Source organism: Meleagris gallopavo, chromosome 6 (assembly GCF_905368555.1).
Source record: "Meleagris gallopavo chromosome 6, MGAL_WU_HG_1.1, whole genome shotgun sequence".
Taxonomy (NCBI): domain Eukaryota; kingdom Metazoa; phylum Chordata; class Aves; order Galliformes; family Phasianidae; genus Meleagris; species Meleagris gallopavo.
Genome location: NC_139409.1, coordinates 22,186,468 through 22,210,063, shown reverse-complemented (window position 1 = coordinate 22,210,063; position 23,596 = coordinate 22,186,468). Strand labels below are relative to the sequence as shown.

The 23,596-nt window shown below is 39.1% G+C and overlaps 1 protein-coding gene and 1 long non-coding RNA gene across 7 annotated transcripts in view; both read right to left on the bottom strand.

The window, feature by feature from the left end:
• Positions 1-21,289, bottom strand: part of AKAP9 (A-kinase anchoring protein 9) — a 101,895-nt gene extending 80,606 nt beyond the window's left edge. For 3 of the 6 annotated variants that reach the window (XM_085227414.1, XM_085227415.1, XM_085227417.1), the window contains exon 1: positions 20,962-21,288. In XM_085227414.1, the coding sequence (XP_085083540.1) occupies positions 20,962-21,009 (48 nt within the window). In that variant the 5' untranslated portion in view covers positions 21,010-21,288. Of the gene's footprint in view, positions 1-20,961 lie in introns of all 6 variants that reach the window. The other 3 variants (XM_085227416.1, XM_085227418.1, XM_085227419.1) reach the window with 3 other exon arrangements.
• On the bottom strand, positions 11,504-20,932 carry LOC116216742 (uncharacterized). Its single transcript, XR_004160108.2, has 2 exons — positions 20,464-20,932; positions 11,504-11,822 (listed from the first exon to the last, which is right to left on the bottom strand). It is a non-coding gene; the product is annotated as an uncharacterized LOC116216742 (long non-coding RNA).
• Positions 21,290-23,596: the final 2,307 nt, after the last annotated feature.

The following is a 23,596-nucleotide window of genomic DNA, read 5'->3' as shown; positions in this document are numbered from 1 at the left end:
ACACCTTTTACAGAAGGAGCATGATTTGTTCATCTGCCACAGTTCCTCTTAGGCAGAATAGAAAGGTGAGCTATGAACTTACAGACAAAACAAAAAAAACTCCTCAAAGGAGTTGCTACAGGGAAGCAATTTTTCTTTTCTCGTTTTACAATGTACAATAAAAACGTGAGTGGAGATCTAAACCATGGCCGTGCATATCTCATCTATTATCATTTTGAAAGATGTTCCAGATACTGCTTGAACTTCAGAAGAATGGGATAAAAAAAAAACAGAAAAGGACTTGTCCTTAACTGGAAGTTCTCAGCCTGCTGTCCAGAGAAACACTGTATTGGACCGCTCACCTCTGGATCAGTGTAAGAAGACAAGGACTTCTGAATGTTATCCATAGCTCAGAGATGTGGTTAATGACTCAAAGCCAAGTTGTTAGCCGTCACAAGTTGAGTTACACTTGCTCCTGTACTACTCAGTGTCTTTATGGATAATGAGACTGAATGCATCTTAACCAAGTTCATGGATGAACATGAATGGAAAAGCAGATACACCAGAAGGAAGTGCCACCACACAGAGAGACCCCAACAGACTGGAAGATGAAGCCAACAGGAACTGCATGAGGTTTAACAAAGATAAATGTCAAGTCCTGCACGTGGGATGCAATTATGTCATGCAGCAGCGAAGGGCTGGGAACTGACTGGCCCAGTGAGCAGCTCTGCTGAAGAGGTTTTGTGAGTTCTGGTGGGCAACGAGCTGAGCAGGAGCATGCAGAACGCCCTGACAGCAATGAAGGAAACTCCTTTGAAATGGCTGTTGCTAATGCCTACCGTAGCAAATAAAAAAGACATGAATACTACAGTCTGTACGCCAATTTTGGGACTGTGGACTGTGACTGAAAAAACCCCAAATCCTGTTTTGTGAATCAGAATTTGATAGTAATAATTCCATTCATTATTTGAGAATCCGATCTCACAATATAAAGGAAAAAAGGTAGCAAGCCCAACAAACAACTCCTAACTGCAGCGTTCTGATGTAAATGTTATGTTTAAGAGCAGAGAGCATATCTAAAACCTTCCACCCAGCAGATGGAAGTTCTCCACCAGAGCAGGATCTGTAACCAGGCACACTGAGGATAGGCAAAAGCAAAGTAGTGTTCTTTGGCAGGTGTTGCTTGGGACTTGCTGAAAGAGAAGAGTCACAAATCTGACGGAGAAAGGGTTGTTTATTGTGCATATGGAGTGAATGCTAAACAGTTTGCTCTGAGCTGCATGTGAAATTATAGCATGCATTGTAGGAAACCGTACAGGCAGTGGTAACTAACATTTGCCCCAGAATCAGAAATACTCTTAACAAGAATGCAAGGTGACACTCAGGTGCACCATGAGTCTAAATGAAGCTCAAAAATAGTCCTTCGGTTGAAAGGCTCTGGTCTTTCCAATTATAATGCTCTGAATTCTCATGTCAAATGACAATAAGGTAAAGTTTCTGAATCATTAGTGAGTAAGTGAAACCAAATTATTTGGAATATGACTGACTGCTATCTTGTTTTAAAATGTGAAGTATTAATTTAAGGTTTATTTGTGCTAATAATGACAGATCACAAATTCCCTTCACCACATGTAAGCAATTATTGCTACAAAGGCTTTCAATGACACAGAAAGGTCAAAAGCAGAGATCTGGCTTAGGATTAAGATGCACAGATATGTTCCATGAAGTCTTGACTTAAGTGTTTTGCAAGCCAAGAAGGGCAAACCAAAAAGGCCAATCTGAATTTGAATTTTAGGCATCATTCACAGGCTTGTGATTCACATATCCGTTCTGGTTCAAGTCTATGTTCAAGCTGTCTATTCCACTGTCCCCTTAATAAATTTAGAAATATCTATTGTAATCTCTCATATTTATACTGTGAAGTTCTCCCTTATCTGGCTTTATTATGCCATTATACAATAACATTTTTACATTCAATGGCAGCAGAAAAGAGACTCAAAAAAGGGATAGGGAAGACAGTCCACAAGGCAGCAACAAGATATAGGCAGGACAGCCCTACCTAGGCTGTTTATTTCCTATTAAGCCACCAAATCTATAAATTCACAATTCTGCCCCTACAGAGGTGTTGAATAGGATATCTAGCAGCTGGATTAAGTAAAAAGTGGCAGTCCATCTCTTTTTGCCCTATACACAATAGATTTCAGCACTGAAGATTGCATTTTCAAAGTACACACTCGAGCAAATTTATAGTGCTCCTACAGCTTTCAAGATCCCAATACCTATACTAAGGAAGGAATGACAGAGAGAGATGAATGGAAAATAATCAAACACAGAAAACAGACAGCCTTCTTTCTAGTGGTTGATTTAAAGTCACCCCAAAATCTTAGATTTATTGTATTCCACTAATCACCTAGTAAGAGAGAATCATAATCTTTCCAAATTCTGAGATAAAAACTACAGAACGAAGATACTTAAATAAGCAACTTAAAAATACATTCAGCATTCATGTGTCATAGCTGGAAAGCTGAATTATACTATTAGTAAATAATTAATGTTCTTTGCAAGTCTCATTCTGGTTATCTTTTGAGGCAAATGACGCTTTAGGTTAGTTGTTCATTTCAGCAGATGCTCATTTAAGTAAATGAGAAACATTAGGTTTAACAAAGAAGAAAATCAGCCAGGAATGAGATATTTCTGCTCACTAGTATGTGGCACTCACAGTCAGATTTTCCCAATTGATGTGCAAGATCTTAGAATGTCTTCTCTTGTGGAGACTTAAGTGGTTCATGAGCTTTAGAGGATGCCCATAAAACTGACATTTTGCTAAGAAGAAATGTTATAATCTGTACCAAAATACAAGCTTAAGACTTTCACCTTCAGAAACAGCCATTCCTTGGTAGAGCCCTGCACAAGGCCTGCGGGCTCACCAGCTGAAGTACCATGGAGAACAACTCAAGATAGTGGGAGCAACAGGAGGTAGGGCAACTCTCTCCATCTTTTTAGCAGTCTGTATTGATTAAGACAGTACTGATGCCAGTGCTAATAACCAAGGGCACTGAACTTGAATGAACCCCTCCAGATGGCTCTGTGAGCTGGAAAGCCTCTGAATTAGCGTGGTTCTGATCTGGTCTGGTCTTCTATGTCCCAAGAATTTAAATAGGAACAGACCGAGGAACAGCTAAGTTCATTACAGCTGGGTTATTTTCTGGGTAAGCAAAGAGAGCATTTTCATACACTTAACTTTCAAGTCTGGTTATAATAACAAAGACTGAAGTAGATCAAGCACGCTTTGGTGCTGCATTGCTATGAGAAAAGTTCAATTAAAACAAATTAGCTATTACCAAATAGCCTGATTGGGCTCTTTAATTAATCTACTATTACACATATATCATACATGTTTGGTTTTTTTTTTATTGCTCTACTGACTTTTTATTGTTCTTATACCGAGTGCTAGAACTTCAAACAGAGGGTGAAAAAAAAGCATCTGGATTGTTTTAGTACTCTCCCAAAATGAAGAGGAAATCAGTGGACTGGGACAACCAGTTTGTGACAAAAATCAGAGGGCAACAGAAAGCTTGTTTCATGCTGCTCTATAAAAAAAGCACTGATCATCAGTGCAAGAGGCCTGAAGCATATAGGAAATCTTTGCTGCATCAAGGCCATGGGAGCAGAGATAAAGCAGAGCCACTTTCACTCTGTAGAAGAGAGGGAGATAAGCTGTTGGGGCTTGCTCACAAGGTACATTCTGTCCTTCTGGCCAGAGTTGCAAAGGGCTGGTAATAATGGGCAGGCAAAGAGAAGGAAAGAGGAAGTTACATACTGATAGAAACACACTCTTTTTGTTCCAGGAAGATGATCCATAATGCCAGCTTTAATTATAAACTGGATTTTGAAGTTTTCTTCAGCTTGGCTGAAAACAGCAATGGCATAGGGACAAACTCAGATGTCAACATCCTACAATCTTTTGAAACAATATCTGGAGGAGAGGTGGGTGAAGAAAAGGAACCATCACACTGTTAATGAAAATCTTTCTATTCTCAACAAGGAAAAATGTTTCCCTCTCTCCTCCTGTAGCTTTTTAAAAAATTATCCAGCTTGCCCAAACCAGACATAAAATCTGTAAAATAAATTTTAACAAAGGAGACAAGTGTTTTTGTTATATTTTATTCTTACAAGAGAAAATAATAGAAAGCAAGAGTTTTATTTCTTACTTTCTTAAACTGTTATTTTTTAACACATATCATACCATTTTTTTCCCCACAGACTTCTGAAGATGAACCAGAAAACAGTCTTGCCATTCTGTTATCATACATTCACGCTTCATGACAGAGTTTTGAAAATCTGCACCCAGCAGATAGGTTTGTATGTTAATTAACTGATGAATCCTAATTTAAGGATTTGGATACTCTAAGAGCATTAGTTGCTCTTCATACAGTTACACTGTCATTCTTTGGACTGCATGAAATCTCATAGCCTTTAGAAACAAAAATATCAGTATATAACCTCAGGCACTGACCAACTTTACATGCTGTCACAGTCTTCAAAGGAGTCACAAAAATAAGTCACTAACACCACAAAGATTTTCTACATGCCACCATGTTTGTGTTCACAAACAAAAGTACTGACCCTCAGCAACTGAATAGTACGTACTCACAGCTAACAAGTCACTGCTCAGCTGGACCCAGTACCCTTGGGTGTTTTGGTATCTGCATAAGGCACCGAGAGACTTCAGCTACGGCATCCGTGTAAGGACAGCACAGGACACTAAACATGATGTAAGTGTAGATGAGGTCCTATTAGCTAACACAGCTGCTGTTTTAAAAGCATATATGACAGCCTCCTAAACAAAAAGCAAAAGGCAAACGAAAGAGAGTCTCCGTGTTGTAGAAGCATTGAAATTATGTACTTGCATTTAGTTTTATGACTGCTTTTTCTTTTGGTACTGTGACGAAGCAAAATTACAGCACTAAACTTTACATTTACTGCAGTTCATTTCTGTAAGTCAACTCAACAATAACCAGGATTAATTTATTTTCAACCTCAGAACAGTACTTCATTTTCACAATAAATTATTTAAACAGAGTGTATAAGTGAATAATACACACCACAAGAAAGAGAAATAGAGAACTAGGCAATGGACATTACAGATGAGTTTCAACTGGGCTTCTGAAGAGAAGCAATAGCAGCAACATAATGAACAAACAGGCATCAAATCAATGCATACAGAACTTGAACTTTTGGAAACAACACATCAGTAAGCATGTTACCTTCTGTAACACTTAAAGAAATTATCACCAATCTGAGCATTGCTTATGTAGTTCTTTCTTAAAACAACTGTTTTAGCACCTGTTCTTCAATGAGCGTATCCTTATATCAGCTATATAACTATACATAGTTAAATCAGCTGCTGAGGATTCATTTAATTAATCCCCTGGAATTCTTTCAGGATAACAATTTATTTTCAGAAAACAATCGCAATGCCGTAACAGGTTAAGCACTTAAGTATGTCTATTTGGGTCTTAAAAAAAAAAAAAAAAAATCAAGTGAAAAATAAATGCCTTGCAGAGCGGTAGCAGTCCAAAAAGCAAAGACAACAGTGTCATTAAATACTACATGTTAACTAAATCTCTATCTTGTTCAGTACCTTTTTTTCCACATACTGCCATTCTTCCCCACAAAATATAGGAAAGCATTCTGACACCACAAAGCACTGGAAAACTGAGAGTCTCTCCCCTAGCCCAGAGTAAGACTAAATAAAAATTTATGTTCCTGCAGTAATGGATGGAACAAAAGGATTTCTCTTGGTAAAAAGAATGAAATAAGTTATTTTACTGTCTAATATTTGGTCCTTTTCCTCCTTAAAATCCTTCCTACCCACAGACAACTGTAATTTATCCTCCAGCAAAATGGGAACCATGTGTTTATTTTATGGGAACCCTAAAGTCACAAAGGTGTATAGTTTCATGGAGAAGCAGTCCACTGTTTTCCTATAAATGAAAAAAATACACTACTACAAAATAGTTCAAATTCATATTACTGTTTGATTTGAATGGAAAGAAAATTACAATTGTCCTAGCCCCTCTATAAGCATCTATAAATCAAAGGATAGATAGCAACCAAAGCTATGAATTTACATCATAGAAAATTAGATTTAGTTCTCATTTTTGCTAGGTTTCTGATTAAAAAAAAAAAAAAGTATGTTAGATAGTACACTGAACTTCCTGGGTTGCGCAGAACCAGCCTGATCCTTCAAACAACGTCACAGTGTTTCTCTAAGATGTTCTTAAACTCTGAGCTAGAACAGTCCCAACTGCTTCATGAAGTACCACTGAAGCAATCGCTTCTGACTTTGTGGTAGAACATCCTTGTGTAGAACATCCTTCATTCACAGCAAAAGAAAGGCTTTACAGTGTCAAACTTAATGAATTTTCACAGGAGCAACATAAAGTTGGCAATGTGACAAAATAACATTGATAACTCGAAGAAATCACTTAAAAGCAAATGTTCAAAATATGCAAAGGCTGGATACAGAAGCCTTTCATATAATTTAAAAAAAAAAAATATTAAAGTGGTTGATTCCAAAAATCCCATGCTATAAGCTTAGCAATTAAAAAAACATATAGAGTAGTTAACATACGATATTTAAACAATGCAACTTAAATACAACTGCACAAATGTTTTCTCCGACTCAGAAACGCACACAAATCACAGTCTATGGCCATCTGTGCTTGCCAGTTAGAAGCCAACTGTAAAAATACAAAACTATGCAAAAGCAACAGTTGCCAATATCCCCACACAGCGCTTGTCCATCAAGTCACTGGCAAATCCAAGCTTGTATTTGTAACATAGATACTGTCTTTGCTTACTAATTGTCTAATGCATAGGAGAGTTCAGGCTGACGTTTTACATTTTTATAAAGAATGGTCTTTTAACACCAAACTAAAAAACACAAAAGGTAAAGCCTCATGAAGCAAAGATTCTAGTGCTTCCAGCAATGGGATCCTAAATATAAGCTACATGCACGTCTGAGTACTAACAGACTGAGTTACATTCTGATGCATTTATGTATGAGATAACAATAAGCAGAATGGTTACATTTATTTTGCAACTGTGGGGAAAAAAAAAAATTAGAAAAAAAATAACTTTGACCAATTTCATGGCATTCAGTACAATAATTTGAGTAGGTTCCTAATAAAATATTTAACCCATTTTCCCTATGCAGATACAGTTACATGGACATTATTACACAAATAATATATATAATATATATTCTCTCCCTTAAATGTAGTAATGAAGGCAATACCCCAAATTAGAGATTTTTGGAAAGCAAGGAAAAAGTGAAGCAATATTAGAAATGATCTTAACTGATTGTCATTGCTGCATTACATTAAAAATGATAAATCTGTTGTACTGATAAGATCACTTCCTTTAAGGATGCAGTATGGAATGGAATAACAGAATAAGTAAAATCTGAATTGCTAAATAAGAGTATGTACATTTAAAACATGGCTCACACCATCAGCAAAGAAACACAAGGAAAAAAGAAAAACCACACATGCTGAGTGAAAAAATGACATGGGAAGGAATAGGAAAGCTGTGAAGGATTAGCTATGCTGGTTTCCAGCAGTCCACAATCAGTATTTGACCACATCAGCCCATTACCACCTGGGATGACAGCCCTCATGCTACCAGATAAGAAAAAAGGCACGCAGAAGCAAAATTCTACTGATGTTTCCCAGTTGTTTGCTCTTTGGAGAACTGATTGCTGACAACTGCTGTGAAATGCAGAAAATACATCATTTGCTTAGCAGTAACAAACATGGCCTAAAAGACTGAGCACAGCATTGGAAAGTGACATAATTTTTTCCAAATTTGGCTAATAACACAGGCAGAGTCACAGGTGTGCAGTAATGAGAAAACAAATTTCCTCAGAAATATTGTGTTTTTTGGAAGGATAGCAAAATGATTGACTTTTCCCTACGGGCAAATACATCTATAACGTTAGCAATAAGCATCCTAGAAACGACTAAGAAAAATGACAAGCACTGATTCACCAAACATTATATAAACAAGTTCCTCAAATCTATTTAATGGGGATATAAATATGACCACCTTCATCACTCACTGAACACTGTCCATTTTTCACATAGAATAAGGACAGCTTCTGCTGGAAAGAACTGTTGAAAACAAGCCAAGCAATACTAAATCTACATCCACACGGCCTTCCACCTGATAGTTCTTTACTTTGGAATACTTTATTTTGTAAACTCTTATTTTTTATTCATAATGTAATATATTTAATATTCTAAAAGAAATCAAAGCATGTAACACTTGACCACCTTTGATATGAGATGATAGTACTCAAACCATTGTAAGTTCTTATTTAATAAGTATTAACCTATTATGACCGACTGAATTGAATGTCACACCACTAAGGTTTAAGCAACCTGTTTCCTATCAGATGCTCACACCGGACTAGTTACAAACCTGAGCAACCCATCCTTGCTGTGAAGCTGGCTCTGCTGTAAGGGGGTTAGGCTACACCCACAGGTCTCATCTAACTTAAAACATTCCATGAATTCAAGGTAGGTCAGGGAAAAAAAATATATATTTTAAACACTGAATACAATGTTAACTTCAAAAAGTTAAGAAAACTCTAAACATAGGATATACCACAAATGACATACATATAAATGGCAGACATTAATTTGTTGGTGTTTGTTAACAAGATAACACTGAAGCAAAAGAACTCAATGTAGATGAGCATGCAGGGTGCTGGTGGAAATCTTAACAATTTAAAAGATACAAAGGACTCAACCTTTGGACAGCAAATGTACAGAGCCCTGTTTGCATGAAGGAATCACTGCCCCCCAGCAGACTCAGCACAGACGATGGGCAGCCCGGCTTTGCCTTTGCTGCTATAAGCAAACACATAACACGGTATTCTGTATTTCTAGCTCCAATCTTGAGAATACTGTAGCATCTTCTCTCCCTTCCTCAACTTGAAGTTTGATCACAAAACAACGCTTTTGTTTTAAATCCATGAAGGATGCTATAGAGTTCCATCCCAGTATCAAAATGAAAACTTGAAATTCCTCTTTTTCCCATTGGGAACGGGAGCCTGCCCATTTCTCCACACTGTCAAGATTTCTCTGAAACAAAGTCCTTTGCTTCAATTCATTAACTGCTCTCTAACTTTAGTTGCGAACTTGCTGAAGGCACACTCCTTCCTCTTCTCCACTTCATTAATAAGAACATCAAACAGTACTGGCCACAGTTTCAATATCTGAAGAACACTACTGGACACCAGATGGCTTCTATTATTATCACTCTGAGCACAGCAGTTGCAACAGTTGTCTAACTTTCCTTGCTAGCAACTAACCCAAGACATCCAGCTACATTTTGATTGCAAAAAGGTTATAAAAGATCACATTGTATGTTTCCCTAAAGTCAACGACTTCCAACGTTCTTTCCTTGTGCACTCATCTGATTGTGGAAGACAATTAATTCGCATTTGATAAACTATCACCCTCGTACCCAAAACCAGCTTCCAGATCTGTTCCATATTCTTCCCAAACACCACAACTAGGCTGACCTTCCTATATCTCCCCACATCCTCCTTCTTGACTTTCTTCAAGACAGGTTTGATGCTTGTTTGTTTTTTCTGCTCCTTTGGAATCTCCTAATTACTATGAACTTTCAAAGATATAGGGAAGAGCCTTGTAATGACAGCAGATGGCTTCTGCTAGGATGCTTAGATACATCATGCTCAGTCCCATAAATTTTTGTACATCGGATTTGCTTAAGCAGTTCCCAGCTTGACCTGTACTGTACACAATGCTTCATTCACTCCAACTCTGCCATTACACTTGGGGACTTGGGAAGTCCAAGAACAGTCCTTATCATTAAGGAGACAGAAAAGTCCTTGAGAATTGCTTCCATGTCCTTTTGTAACCAGATCATTTGTCAGGATTACGATGAATTCTAAGCCTTTTCACAGGGTTTGCCATTCACTTCAGCTTAGTACTGCACGCATATAGCCATGCATTCTTTCCACAAACAATAATGGAGTTACTGAGTGACACAGACCTCTTAAAGATTCTGCTTGAAAGACCACCTACTTTGACATGAAGCCATTAAAAAAAAAAAATCCTAAGAACAATTTTTCATTTAGCCCTAACCACCAAATGATTATTATAACTAGATGAAATCTTTAGTTTGCTTGTACGATGACAGCAGTGTCAAGAATCTTAACACCACAATGACTTTCAGCAATAAATTCTGTATGAATCAGCCCTAGTTACCTAAAGGCACTCTCATATCAGTAATTGCACAGATCCCCAAGGTCCTTATTATTACACTTAGACTAAATAACTCATTTAGACAAGTCTGTTTCTTTTAAAGAGGAATCTTTTCAAGTTACTTTGAGACCTCCTGATTATAAGTAGCCTTGCTGCTCACGGCAGCCTTGGTTATGGTGCGTTAATGAAGCTTTGTAATAGCTTCCAGGAGGCCAGAGTTGGGAGAAATCAGCTGTTTCTCAAAAATTATTAATACTGATTAGAATCCTACAAGAAGAAAAAAACAAAACAAACAAACAAAAAAAAACAAACCAAACAAACAAAAATTAGGAGAATGCTGTAGTCAGACAACAGGCAATACTGCTTCTTGTAGGATCTTAATCAATACTCAACGCAGTTCACCCTTCCATAACACTTGATACATACTCAACTTCAAATTCTAATTAATTAACTTAAAAGACTACCATACGTGGAGTATAAAGCTTTAAAGATGCAGAGAGATCGAGGCAGCTAAGGACAGGCATAGAGAGAATTTGCATCTAAAGAGGCTTTGTCCAGACTTCTCTACGTAGCTAATGGAAGAAAAACTTATAAGAAGCATTTGTCATTTCTGGTTTGTGTTGATGCTACTAGAAAGGAGCTGTAGCTGGCTGCATATTTTCCCTGACCAGCAGGACTCCTGCACTTCACAGCAGTGCGTATTTTTCTTTTCTCCTGCACTGCAACATTTAATCCACATGCTAAATGAAGAAGAGTTTATTAGAACTTGGTTGAACAGAGCTAAAGAGTGCATTTGTTGGAAAAAAAAAAAAAAAAAAAAAAAAACCACGTTAATAACTCATTTACTTTGAGTCTCAATGTACTGCTTATATTACCTTGATTTTTGTAAATTCAACCTTTTTCATCCTAAGAGGAAAAAGAATATATAACGGCAAAAAAATTTATTCTGCTGTAATATATTTCAGTCGTATTTATGTAGAACACATAAATAGAGCTTTTTTCTACTTTACACGTCTTTTTCTTTCTGAAGAAAAATGTAACAAAATGAAAATCTGTATCCGAATTATTTAAAGATTAAAAACTGAACAACAAACTGATTTAAAGACAGAGATAGTACATAAAAGCATAGAATAAAGCACAATAAGACCTGAATATTTTTGCTCATACTTACCTTCTCATTAACTAAAAATTTGAAGGAAGAAGATTCCTTCAGAACAAATAGGGGATGTGTAAGCACAACTTTATTAATAACCAGCACAAGACTATCAGCTTTTTCAAGTTGACAAGAGACATGAAGTTGATACAGAATTTGCAAGGTTACATCCTTGGCAACAAGGCAATCAGCTTTTCAGCTACAGATCAGCAGTTTAAATTCTGTTCAAGCTAAGCAAGGAAGGACAGGCACTTCTTGTGACGTGATGACATCGAATCAGTTACAAAGGGCAATGTTTTCACAAAAATCAGTGCTGAGATCTCCAAAGTAGTCTGATCCGGCTTTAGGAAGTTACTGGAAAGAATTGTGGCAATCTCTGTGCTCTGAATCTGGGTAGAAACAAAGTAAAATTTATAATTTTCATTTTGTAACAAATGAAGGTTGGGTTTTCCTTTTTTTTTTTTTTTTCATAATAAATTACAAAACAGTGCTAAACAAGTCAAACTCATTTTCTCCTTCTGTTTATATTACTCTTACATGAATTCATACCATGTGGCATGTCCGAGACTGAATGGCCAGAGTGAGAATGAATCCCCCAGACACAGCAGGTTTGTGAGAAAGCTCCCTGAGAAGCAGAGCAGACGAGAGGGAGGAACCAACTGTACGAATTTCACGCTCAGTATGCAAGAATTGACAGACATGTATGATTTTGACAGGCTTATATTATTTTTTTTTAATACCACATTGCTGAATCATGAGGGAAAAGTGGCTCACAAAAGGCACTGATATTGTTCAGAAGAATCCAGGCTATTTGTCTACGAACTTCACTTTTTTTTTTTTCCCCCCTTTCTTAATTTAAATGCAAAATTCAATTCATAAAATACATTCTGAGTCATGAAGAAAACCTAGGAAACACATCACCCTTTGAAGAGTCTTGTACCAGGAATTCCATTCTCTCTAAAACACACCAACCCACGCTTGCTGCCACAACGTACTACTGAACATATGAAGACAAGGTTTACTTATTATTTTTGTAGAGCATTACTTGCAGTGGTAGATATTTCTCCTATATAACTTTTAAGTGAAAATACATATTGTCAGTGTTAAGTCTGCTATCTGACTTCGGCAATACAAATGGCTTTAAAAACATTTAAATAATTTTCTCACGTTCCGTAGTTGGACACATAAGATTTCTTCACAGAGAAGCATAAGTGCAAGAACAAGTAAAAGCTTCAGGAAACAAATCAAGGATAAAGATATAGCCATTTCTGTTAATTTATAGCCTACCAGGAAAATCAGCTTTGAGTAAGTTCTTTAGCAACTTATTCTACTCATTGTATTTTATCAGTATTTACACAGAAACACAATCTCAGAATTCCAACTATAATGCCTGCTCAGCTCTCCACTGGTCTTGGTTCTTTAGCTCAGGATTGTAATTTTAGATATACACTGCAATTTTGCCCTACCAATAGAGTTTTCATCAAATGCATTTTTTTCCTCTAGAAACATTACCAAAATACCAATACCATCCTTTTAGAATTATTATCCCTAATTGTGGAGAGTTGAAGAAATTTCTTCAAGTTTTGAGGTTTTGGAGCATTTTCCAGAGATCATGTTCTGTTTGTTTTGCAACAAATTGAGTTTATTACAATTGTGGCTGAGTTTGGCGTTTGGTTTCCAGACTCTCACAGACTTTTGCCCAGCTCACAACTACTGAAAGTGTTCTTCCTGGAAGATTTGCTGCTGTCCTTATGGAAGAGGGGAAAGTGGAAGTATACAGTCTCTCTTTTCAAGGCACCAAGAATTCTAAGAAATCTAAGCATTTTACATATGCTTCTTTTTCCACTTTACAACACAAAATGTCAGGCTCTAAAAAAGTCATGTGAACAATGCAGATTAAGATTTCTTTTTCAGAAATGGGAAAATAAGAGCCATCAACAAAATATGACATGCCAGCTCTTTGCAGGCAGCATGCAAGGATTTCATCACGATAAATTTCAAGATCTATTTGCTTCATGTTTCAACATAACAGTCAAAAGACTGCAATTATCAGATGAATTTTATGTGGTATACTTACCAACACAACTTAGCATATTTGAAGTTTCACATTATCTGGTACCAGTAAATAAGTGATCTAGAAACTAATATGCAGAAATACATTTAACTCTCTAGTTATGGGGCAGACATTTAAGACAGCATTTTTAGACCCTTAATTAAGATTCCCAACAATTGTGTTACTAGTACATAATCTGATAGTGTAAACAAGTTAAAAACAACAAAGTTGTACCTGCTTCACAAGACTTTTTTTTTTTGTCCTCATTTTCATCAGATTTTTCACTATCATAAACAGTAAGATGTTACAGTATTATAATAACCATGCCAATCTGCAGTTAATATCTCTGTATACAAATATTTAAAAGAAGCTATTTGTTAGGATATTCCCTTGGGGTGGGGGGGAGAAACAAAACAGACAGAAAACCACAACCACCCAACCAAAGAAGGAAATAACCAACCAAAGAACTCCAAAGCAACCATGCAACCATTCAGGGATCTTTAGTAAAATCTACATGTGTCAAAAAGTCTGATCCATCTCCCTTGAAATATCAGATGTACTTAACAGAAAGCACCTTAGGAGGAATTTGTGTTGGTGCTCACGCTTACCTTCAAGTCAGTATAAACAAACTTGTCTAGACACTGTTATAAGCAAGGGAAACAAATGTTGCAGCCACCTCTGTTTTGCTATTGCAACACCCTTACTAAGAAAATAAGTAGCTGGAAAGCCGACCAGGAGAGATCTAGTGTCAACATAAAGAAATGCTTGAATATAGGAAAAGAGCAAGTTTCTCTTTCCTTTACTGTAATGCTTTCTTTTCACACATGAAACAGCAAGAAAACATTCTAAATTGCCTTTTTTAAATGCAATTCCTTGTTTCACAGTGTTTCTAACAACACTGTACTGCAAATGGTCTCATTTTCTTGTAAAAGTCACCGGGAATCTTGGATTAAAGTTCAGTGTTCTCTAGATCAGGTATAGAAAAAAGGTTATTTTGGATTGATATTTACATGTATCGTGAGAACAAAGCATTTCTTCAAGCTCATCCTACCTTGCATCACTACTGTATGGCAGACAGCTAATTTAGAGCTTTGTATAAAAGGGCTGTTTAAGATGAATAACTACGCTCTGTATTGAAAGCTAGAATAGATCTCTGGAGCGAGGGAAATGGGGCTCAAACCTGGGAAACTGCAGAAAAATGGAGAACATGCCTAGAAAAAGGAAGAATCCTAGCAGCTCAAAAAAGAACTCAAGTTCAGTACTTCAAGTCTTATTTTTATAGGGATCCCATAAACTCCTGAAGAAACTTGAACACAATGGAGAAAAGATTAACTTAACCTTGTTTTCTTAAAAAAGAAACAAACAAACAAAAATAACCAAAACACCACAAAGAAAAACACTGAGAAAATCGTAAGGAGTGGTTGGTTCTATTACCCAACAGAACAACTAAGTTGTATTAAGAAAACCTCAATTTTTTGCCATTACAGGATGAATTTGTGTCCTGAATACAATTTCACAAGGTTACCTTTCAGTCTGATCTTTAATTGAAGTTTATGCATCTAATAACAATAAATTATACAAAACACATTTTCATCTCAAATGTATACAAATGATACAATGCAAAGATAGCCGCTGTTCTGAACTACAGCAAAAAAGTCCCTCTCTCACACCTAGGCAATTTCTGCCTTATCTACCTTTAAAATTAGACACTTTCTCTGCAGGGTAACTCACAGTCCTTGCATCTGTGACACAAAAATCAGTTCTTAAGCTTATGCACATTCATAATCAAGGTACACACAGACAAACCTCCTACTATTTGCATTTAGAATTGACAGACATGCAAAAGTGACTACTGAAGCCTGTACAAGATGAAGAGGAACCAAAAATCACAAGTTTGAAAGGACCTGGGAAGAGAAATAGCTTAAAGACACACAAGAGGAATGCCTAGGAATGAGGCAGCATCCTCACAAGTTTGTGAAGATCTTCAGGTGCAAGAAAATTGCTTCCCCCATATAAACAATCTTAAAAGCTCCTTTCTTTGTTAGAGCACATTTTCATAGTTTCACTGCACTCTCCTGCTTCTTTCTAAACAAAGAGATAAAGCAGCCCGAGATCACATCTGTTGAGCAAAAGCTCATCACCACCTTTGTTGGTCAGCCTGCATTCCCCTTCTGTTTGTTTCTTTCCCTCTTGTCCAGCAGTACCCATACAACACCTTCAGATACAGATGCAATCCAGCACCATTCCCTTTCTGAAGGCTGCCAGCCAGTAAAGCTGCTCTCCTCCATAGTTTATAATGAGAAACAGCAACGAGTAGGGCTTTATGATGAAATTAGCACTTCTTGATAAGGTTGAATACAATTTCTTGGTTTAAGAGAAAAGCAGAGCGAGGAAATGTTGCCCGAAAAGGAAGTTCTTCCTGTCAGGAGTTTGTTTGATCATTTTTGTTCGGGTTACTGAAGGCAGACAGATGATGAACAAAATGAATAGTCTGTACCCGAAGGCAAAAGAGGTCACGTTAGTAGGCCAGCTCTTCCACAAAATATAAGGTTTCACTGTATTTAATTCGTTTTCTGCAATGAAAAGCTCTTAATAACCAGTAAGACACTGCTTTTTTTTTTTTTTTTTCCTCCTTGAGTAAACTGCAAGGGATTTTAAAAGGCTGTGTTTTATAAACACAATCTATATGTTAAGTTCCTCTGGGGGGTTTAAATTAAGGCTTTAATCACTGTGGCACATAATTATTTCATGTTTTGCTTAAATCTTAAACTTAGAACACGTGCACAAAACAAAAAAACCCAAACACCCAGACAAACAAACAACCCAACAAAAACTGATCAACAGCTTTCTCTGAGAAATCCAAAATTTCTCAGCCTGAAAAGGGCAGAGATGAGAATCTTAAATCTTCCTCTTCCCTGAAGACAGTAAGATGTATGAAAGCAAACAGCCAACATTCTCAGACTCTTAAGCAATGCTGCTTTAATGACATATATTCTCATCTTCAGACACCAGAAAACTGCATAACCTGAAGACAAAACCTGCAATTATTTCTTTTTACTATTCAATTTGTGAAGGTGGCTTGTCAGATTTGTTATATAACCTGTATAAATTGTCCACTGAGTGCCGTCAGAGCTTCCCAAACCTACTTCACTGCCCCATCTGCTCAGTGACTCATGGTGCAGATAAAAAGCATTCACTGCAGTCACAACATCTCATCTGTGCTCAAACAGCACAGATATGTTTAATCACATTTTAATTACAGCAGACGTTCTTATTTCTTAAGACTGTTCAACAGTTATTGCATTTTTTTCAAGCACTAAAGCAAGAACGTATTACAAATACATGCAGAGTTCTTGAAAGTTAGAACAATGAGTAATGTATTTCTAACCCTGCAAGTGAAATCCTAGACCAACTCGCAGAATTTACCCAGTAAATTAAAGTCTTCACTCACCCACCTCCCACAACAAAACAAACAAACATGCAGCTGAAAGGGTGCACCCTTTCTGCGCCCTTTCAAGATTGTAAATTGGACTCTTCTACAAAACTTGGTGTTGATGGTTCTACATCTCTTATTTTAACCAGTTTTAATAGCTGTGAGGTTCAGTGCCCTGCAGAACAACGAGGCAGGAATGCTTCTGTCATTGCCAGACTACCAGACTGTCTGCCTTTAACATAATTGTATCTATCTATATAATTGTATAAATATATAAATAAAACAATATACTAAATATATTTATGAAAATGAAAATATTTTATTTAAAAATTGTTAAAATCCTCACGCATTTTCTTATGAAGGAATCTGAGTCCTCAACATTTTCATTCTGAAACTAGGAAACTACTGTGTACAGATCTGGAACAAATCAACAGATCAAGACATTGCAACATCCTGATACGAAAGCTAGATTCTGAGCTGCTAAATAAATACATAAAATTAATAAACTCAATCACCACAAATAGTATCCTCTTTAATGTTACATGAGATTTCCAAGCAAACTGATACACACAGGCATGCACACGTATAAATCAACACGTTCAACCACCAACCTCTTGTCTTTTGCAGGATCAGGTGTGTACCTACATAATCTCAGGCAGTCAACAATGTTCCAGAATCTCTTAGGCAAGGCACACAACACACCTTCTTGATTTCTGAGTTCACTGTGTTTTGGGGGTACTCATCAACTTCATAGCATGCATATATGCTTCTAATGCCGGCACAAATCTCCCTTTTACCACAGCCAACCCTGCTTCCCTGACACGCACCTTTCCTGGATTCTGGTTTTTCCTTGAGCCAAGATAATCAGTTCAGGATAAATAAAGAAATAGCTTGTTTCGGGAGGCTGCAGTTCTATAAAGGGACAAAAAGACCATTTGAATTTAAGGGAAACAGACATTCATCAACTCCGGGTTAATATCCAGCACATTTATCTTGTGGCAAAGGATGGTGAATGACTACAGGTCTGGAAAAGGGAGCATATGATTTGGCACATCATGACTTCATGCCTCCCTTGCTACTGTGGGAATAACACATGCTGCAACTTCACCAACCTTTTGTTATGAAGCAGTCTCAGAAAGTCAGCAGATACACATAAATGTTGGTACAACTCTACCAAGAGCTTATTCTGTTTTTCAGATGACTTCCTGGGTAAGGCTGAGCCCTATTCTGCCAGGCTGGGCACTCTTAGCACCATGCAATCAAGTTATGATTCAAAATGCTGCTTCTCATTTCCAAAAACACTACAAAGAAGACTCCAAGGAAATTTCCATTGCAAAGAATGCATTTGTGATAGACTTCTCTGCAAAAGATTTGTGTAGGGAGACAGCATCACATGAAGACATCCAGAAAAACAAAGCTCATACAAAACCAAACTTCACAGCTAGTACTCAACACTATGATGTGAAAATCACCTAATGACCGATTTCCAGAAAGATCACATTGCTTAACCACCACACACACACACACACACACACACACGAGTCTTGACACTACTTTTAAAGGAAAAAAAGACCTAAGAATTTAAGTCCTATTTTTGAACAGTAACTTACTAGTGTACCTACCATCTCCACTGCACCCCTCATCGGCCTTGCTACTCACTCCACACTTACTATAATGTCTTGTTTATATTTTAAGTTTAGATTTTCCTAGGAGAAGCATCAAAGTACCTGCAGTATAGCAATGCAACACATATTTCAACATGTTTTTCCAGCTTCTTAAACAGCTTTCAATGGTTAGGATCAAAAGTTTTTTGGATGCTCGTTGCTGTATTTTGAAGAAAATATTCACGGGAGCAAAGCAGTTCTGGGAGACATACTGTCCATGAATGTGAATGTGCCTGTATCCTTGAAAAAGAGAAAAGCAGCTGCAGGAGCAACTCCTGCTTCCATTCTCCACTAACACAGTTCCTTCTTTTCTCTCTTCAGCAGTGACACTCACCAATGGAAGACTGAGACGCAGTCTCCACTGTACAACACATTTAATTACACTATTCATGCGTTTAAATAAAAAGAAAAAAACAAAGAAAAGAAGAGAGTAAACAGTGTAGAGAATGCCAGTGAAATATACGAAAAGCCAACACTGCTTTTACAGTCTCTTGTTATGTGAAATATGTATAGATTTAAAGAGTTGCAGTGATTTTAACCACATGGGATGCCTAAAACCATAGGATATTAAAGTCTTCAGGGATATATTTATGAGAACATTCTTAAGTTTCAACCAGAAAAGGCTAGAAGAAGGGTAACAATAATGATGGTGTTCCTAAAGTGTAAAATAAGTTACTGAATCTCGTACATGCCTTTCCTGAAAGCAAGCAGGAATTTAAAAAAGCAAGGAAGGTGATCCTCCCCCTCTACTCTGCCCTGGTGAGGTCACACCAGGAATACTGTGTCCAGTTCTGGGCCCCTCTGTTCAAAACTCATAGAGACAGTCCAGTAGAGATGGATTGGGGCCCGGAGCATCTCCCTTATGAGGAACGGTGGAGAGATCTGCAACTGTTCAGCACGGAGAAGATTGAGGGGGGAATCTTGTTTACAAATATCTAAAGGATGGGAGTCAAGTCAATAGGGGAAGTCAAATGGGAAGTTCTATATAGACACGAGGAAGAACTTCTTTACTGTGAGGGTAACAGAGACTAGAACAGGCTACAGAGGCTGCTGGGTCTCCTGCTCTGGAAATAGGAGATATTCAGCAGCCACCTGGGAACTTTCCTGTGTGACCCGCTATAGGGAACCTGCTTTAGCTGGGGGCCGGGCTCAATGATCTCCAGAGGTCCCTTCCAAACCCTGCAATTCTGCAGGGGTTCCCTCTTGAGCCTCAACTTCTGGTTCACTCTTCAGAAATTGTCAGTAATTTTCCATGTTAATACCAGGCCAATACAAACAAAAAAAACTGGTGATAAATTATTCATTGTGCTTTGAAATATTAGCAAATTTACTCCCATTATTTTCTCTGTGAAGAAGAATCAGCCAGCCTGGATGCCACTGAGTGCACTGCTGCTGCCACTGCCCGGTGCCTCTCAGCACAGCGGCACCGCATCCCTGCCATGGCTGGGGCTGAGCTGGAAGACCTTTCAGATCCCTTCCAAATCAAACCAGCACACAGTTCTTGTGGTGCTTAAACACTGGGGGGGCTCCAAGTATTCCCCAACAGGTGTTCCTGTTCCTTACAGCTTCACCTACAAGACTTTACCCCTGTGCTTTCAAAAAAAGCAGAAACAAAAGAATTACCAAGTTTTTTGCTAAGGCAGCATAATGTTTCACAGCTCAACTACACACCCGTCTCCATCGGCTACATGAGCAGGCTAACGACACTATTTCACAGCCGGATCTTCAGACTGCCTCTTCCCGGCTTTAGCAGGGGATGACTCCAGCCACGCCGGGTACATACGTGAATTAGTAGCGTTACAAAGCTCTGATCTCTGTCACTCAGCAACAACCGCCCGAAGGAACCAGACGGTGCCTGATGTCAGGGTACTCATTTTCACCTGATTTTCCTACCGCCGCCGCTCATCATGTCCTGTCCCCGGCCACACCGGCGCTTCCCGTCAGGCTCCTCTGGACCCCCGGCGCCCGCCCCGAACGGTGCCCGCGGCACATCGCCGGCGGCAGCTCTAATCCCGGGCCCTAAGAAGTATTAGTGCCGCGCTCAGGAGCAGCTGCCTCTTCTATAAACTTCCTTAAAGGTTTACAGGGAGTTGCCCGGGCTTAAGAGGCCGACGGCAAGGTGAGACACCGAGACGGTCAGCCCTCCTCCCCACTCCGCCGCGGGCTGCCACCTCCCGGTCCCGCCGCGACACCTGCGGTCCCGCCGAGCCAAGGCGAGCCGAACCCACGGCGGGGTCAGGGTGCGCGCCGGAAGGGCGGCACAAAACGCATTCTCCGCGGCTTTGTTCGAGGCGGGTCCCGCTGTAGCCCCGCTGTAGCTCCGCAGACCGCGCTCCCCCCAGCCTCCCCGCCCCCGTCGCGCCGCAGCCGCCTCCCACCTTGGCTTTGCCAGCCTCCAGCTTCTTCAGCCGCTCCTCGTCCTCCATGGCGTCTATGTGTGGAGAGCAGAGCGTTATGGGCGGCGGCAAGCGGGCACACCCCCCTTAGCCGAGACACGCGCAGCTCGCTGTCCTTTCCCGTCCCGTCTCACAGCGACGACAGCTGCCGTGGCGGAGACACCGGCGCCGCCATCTTCATCTCCACGTAAACACGCGGCCGGGGAAAGTGACGTGGCTGCCAGCTCCTCCTCCCGCCGCCATCCCTTCCCGCCCAGCCCCAGCCGCAGCGCCTCCGGCCCGGGCTCAGTCCAAGTCCCGCCGAGGCGGATCTGAGGCGGCGGCTGTGCACCGCCGAACCCCACAGCCCCGAGCCCGATGGCGGGCACCGCTGGTGGGGAGCGGCGGGGGCACCGGCACGGCACACCCCCTCCACACCCCTGCTCGGGGCGGGGGGTGCCTCTCACACAAAGGTGTTGGGAAGAGCCTGCTACTTGGCGTGCCTTTAGTGTCTGAACTAACGCTACCCGCGCTCTCGCAGGTCCGCCCTCTGTGGCTGCTGCGCTCATTTTGGCAGTTTTGATTCTCTAAGCGTTTTCTTGTTCCTACATGTGGCTCAGCTTCACGTAGCGTGGATCTGAACCGTGGAGAGATAGGAACGAGCTTTGTGTCATACTGCACAAGGCTGACAACAAAGGATGTGCAAGCCCCCTGCTTGAATCACCGAACACACGCTCGTCGTGTCACAGAAGTTGAAAGAGTTGTGTTAAAATCACAATGGGGAATTTGACACACGGCTATTAAATGCTAAGAGGATTTCTATACCCCATCATTGGATACAAAGCAATATTCTTTGTATTGCTTAATTTTTGATTAATATCGTCCCCTAAATGTGCGACTTGCATAGCAAATAGCAAATTTGCATTGCATGCAATGTGCTTTTTCTTTTGGTTGCTCATGAAGTCAGTTCCATTTCTGGTGCTGTGATGAATAGCTCTGTCTCACACATTCCTGCAGAGCCTTTTTTGGTTGGTGTGTAACAGCTGCATGGGAGCAAACAGATACTTCCTTCTGCATTTAGAATAATTCTACTCCATTAGATGCGGAACCCAAAATCTTTCTGAATGTACTTAGTTCTCAGCCTTGCTGATCTTTTTAATGCAATTCATCTTCAATCTTCATTTGAAAAGAAAATGAGAAATATTAATGTCAAAAGAGAAAATCACCATCCTTGGCAGAGAATTACAGATGTCTTCATTACACTTGGTTTTATGTTTAAAACAATGATGTGTTTCTGTTCAAGTTCTCAGACCTTGCTATTTCACTGCAGGAAAAGCATGTTATAGAGAAAAACAACAAATGAAACTGAAATTAAGAACTGATTAAGGAGGAAATATTTTCATTGAAATACACATTGAATATACATTGAATACATTGAAATACAAATGTATTTGAATTCTTCCCTTAAATTTGCGTTCCCAGTTTAATAAAACCAAGTATGCAAGGCCTTTGCAAATGTAAGTGGTTCCTCTTCCCAGGAATTCCAGAGGCCCCTGAGGGAAAAATAAATGAGCTGTTCTGTGCAGATGACATTCCTTTGGGCTGATGGAGGCCGCTGTCAAGAGAACTAGCTGTTAGGTGTCAGTAAAATTTCACACATGCATGACACTATGCTAGTGATTTCTTAATCAGTAAACACCCCATTTAGAAGATAATTACAAACTCCCCAAATCCCATAATTAAATGGGTTCTTAAGTTAATGCTAAGAATTGATGTGCCTAATTTTCATCTCACAAGCTTTATATCCATGTAATTTTAATGGATTTTAGTTAAACACCTAATTCACAACAATTAACTTTCTAATACTCATTGAATTTACACCAGTTAAATGAGTAAGCTGATTTTTATCAGTAACAGATGGGAAGTGAAACATTTATATTACAAGATAACAAATGTAGGTCAGATATTCCCCTAAACAAGTGACTGGTGTTTAGTCCCAGGCATGTACTTACTTGTGAATATATGGGTTTATTGGAAAAGTTCATTAAAAACTGCTGTGAACCATGCATGTGGGAACTAAGTTTGGGTTACATTGCTCCGTAACAATGACAAAAACATATTTACTGATGCATTTCTCTAGTCATGAAACTCTGCCTCCTTCATGGCCCTTGTTTACTTTTTGCACTGCTCAGTGAAGATGTACCTAGTGGTACTCATACGGGCACTTTAGTGGACTGCAAGGCTTCAAGATGAAGCCTAGGGAGAATGTGTGATGAAAGTCAAAGTTCTAGTTAGGAAATCCAGTTCTGTCCTTGTCTCTTGAAGTGAGGAGCAGAGAGGGATACCAGGTCAGAACAAGATGCTGGAAGATCTCAAGTGTAAATAAGATGTAAAAATTACAAGATTTCACACACACAGACTGATGATAGAACCTCTAACAGCAGTGGTTCTGCTGTGTCCCAGATCTGCTCATAACCTACCTGATGGGGTAATATTTTCAATTACAGTGAACATTACATGAATCAAGTGATGTGAAAATAAGAGGCGCCTCCATCTGAGAGGTGACCCTGCCAAAGATTTTATTGATCAGGATGTGTATTTGTGTTCATCAAATCTAGTGAGGCACTGACTGTGAGTG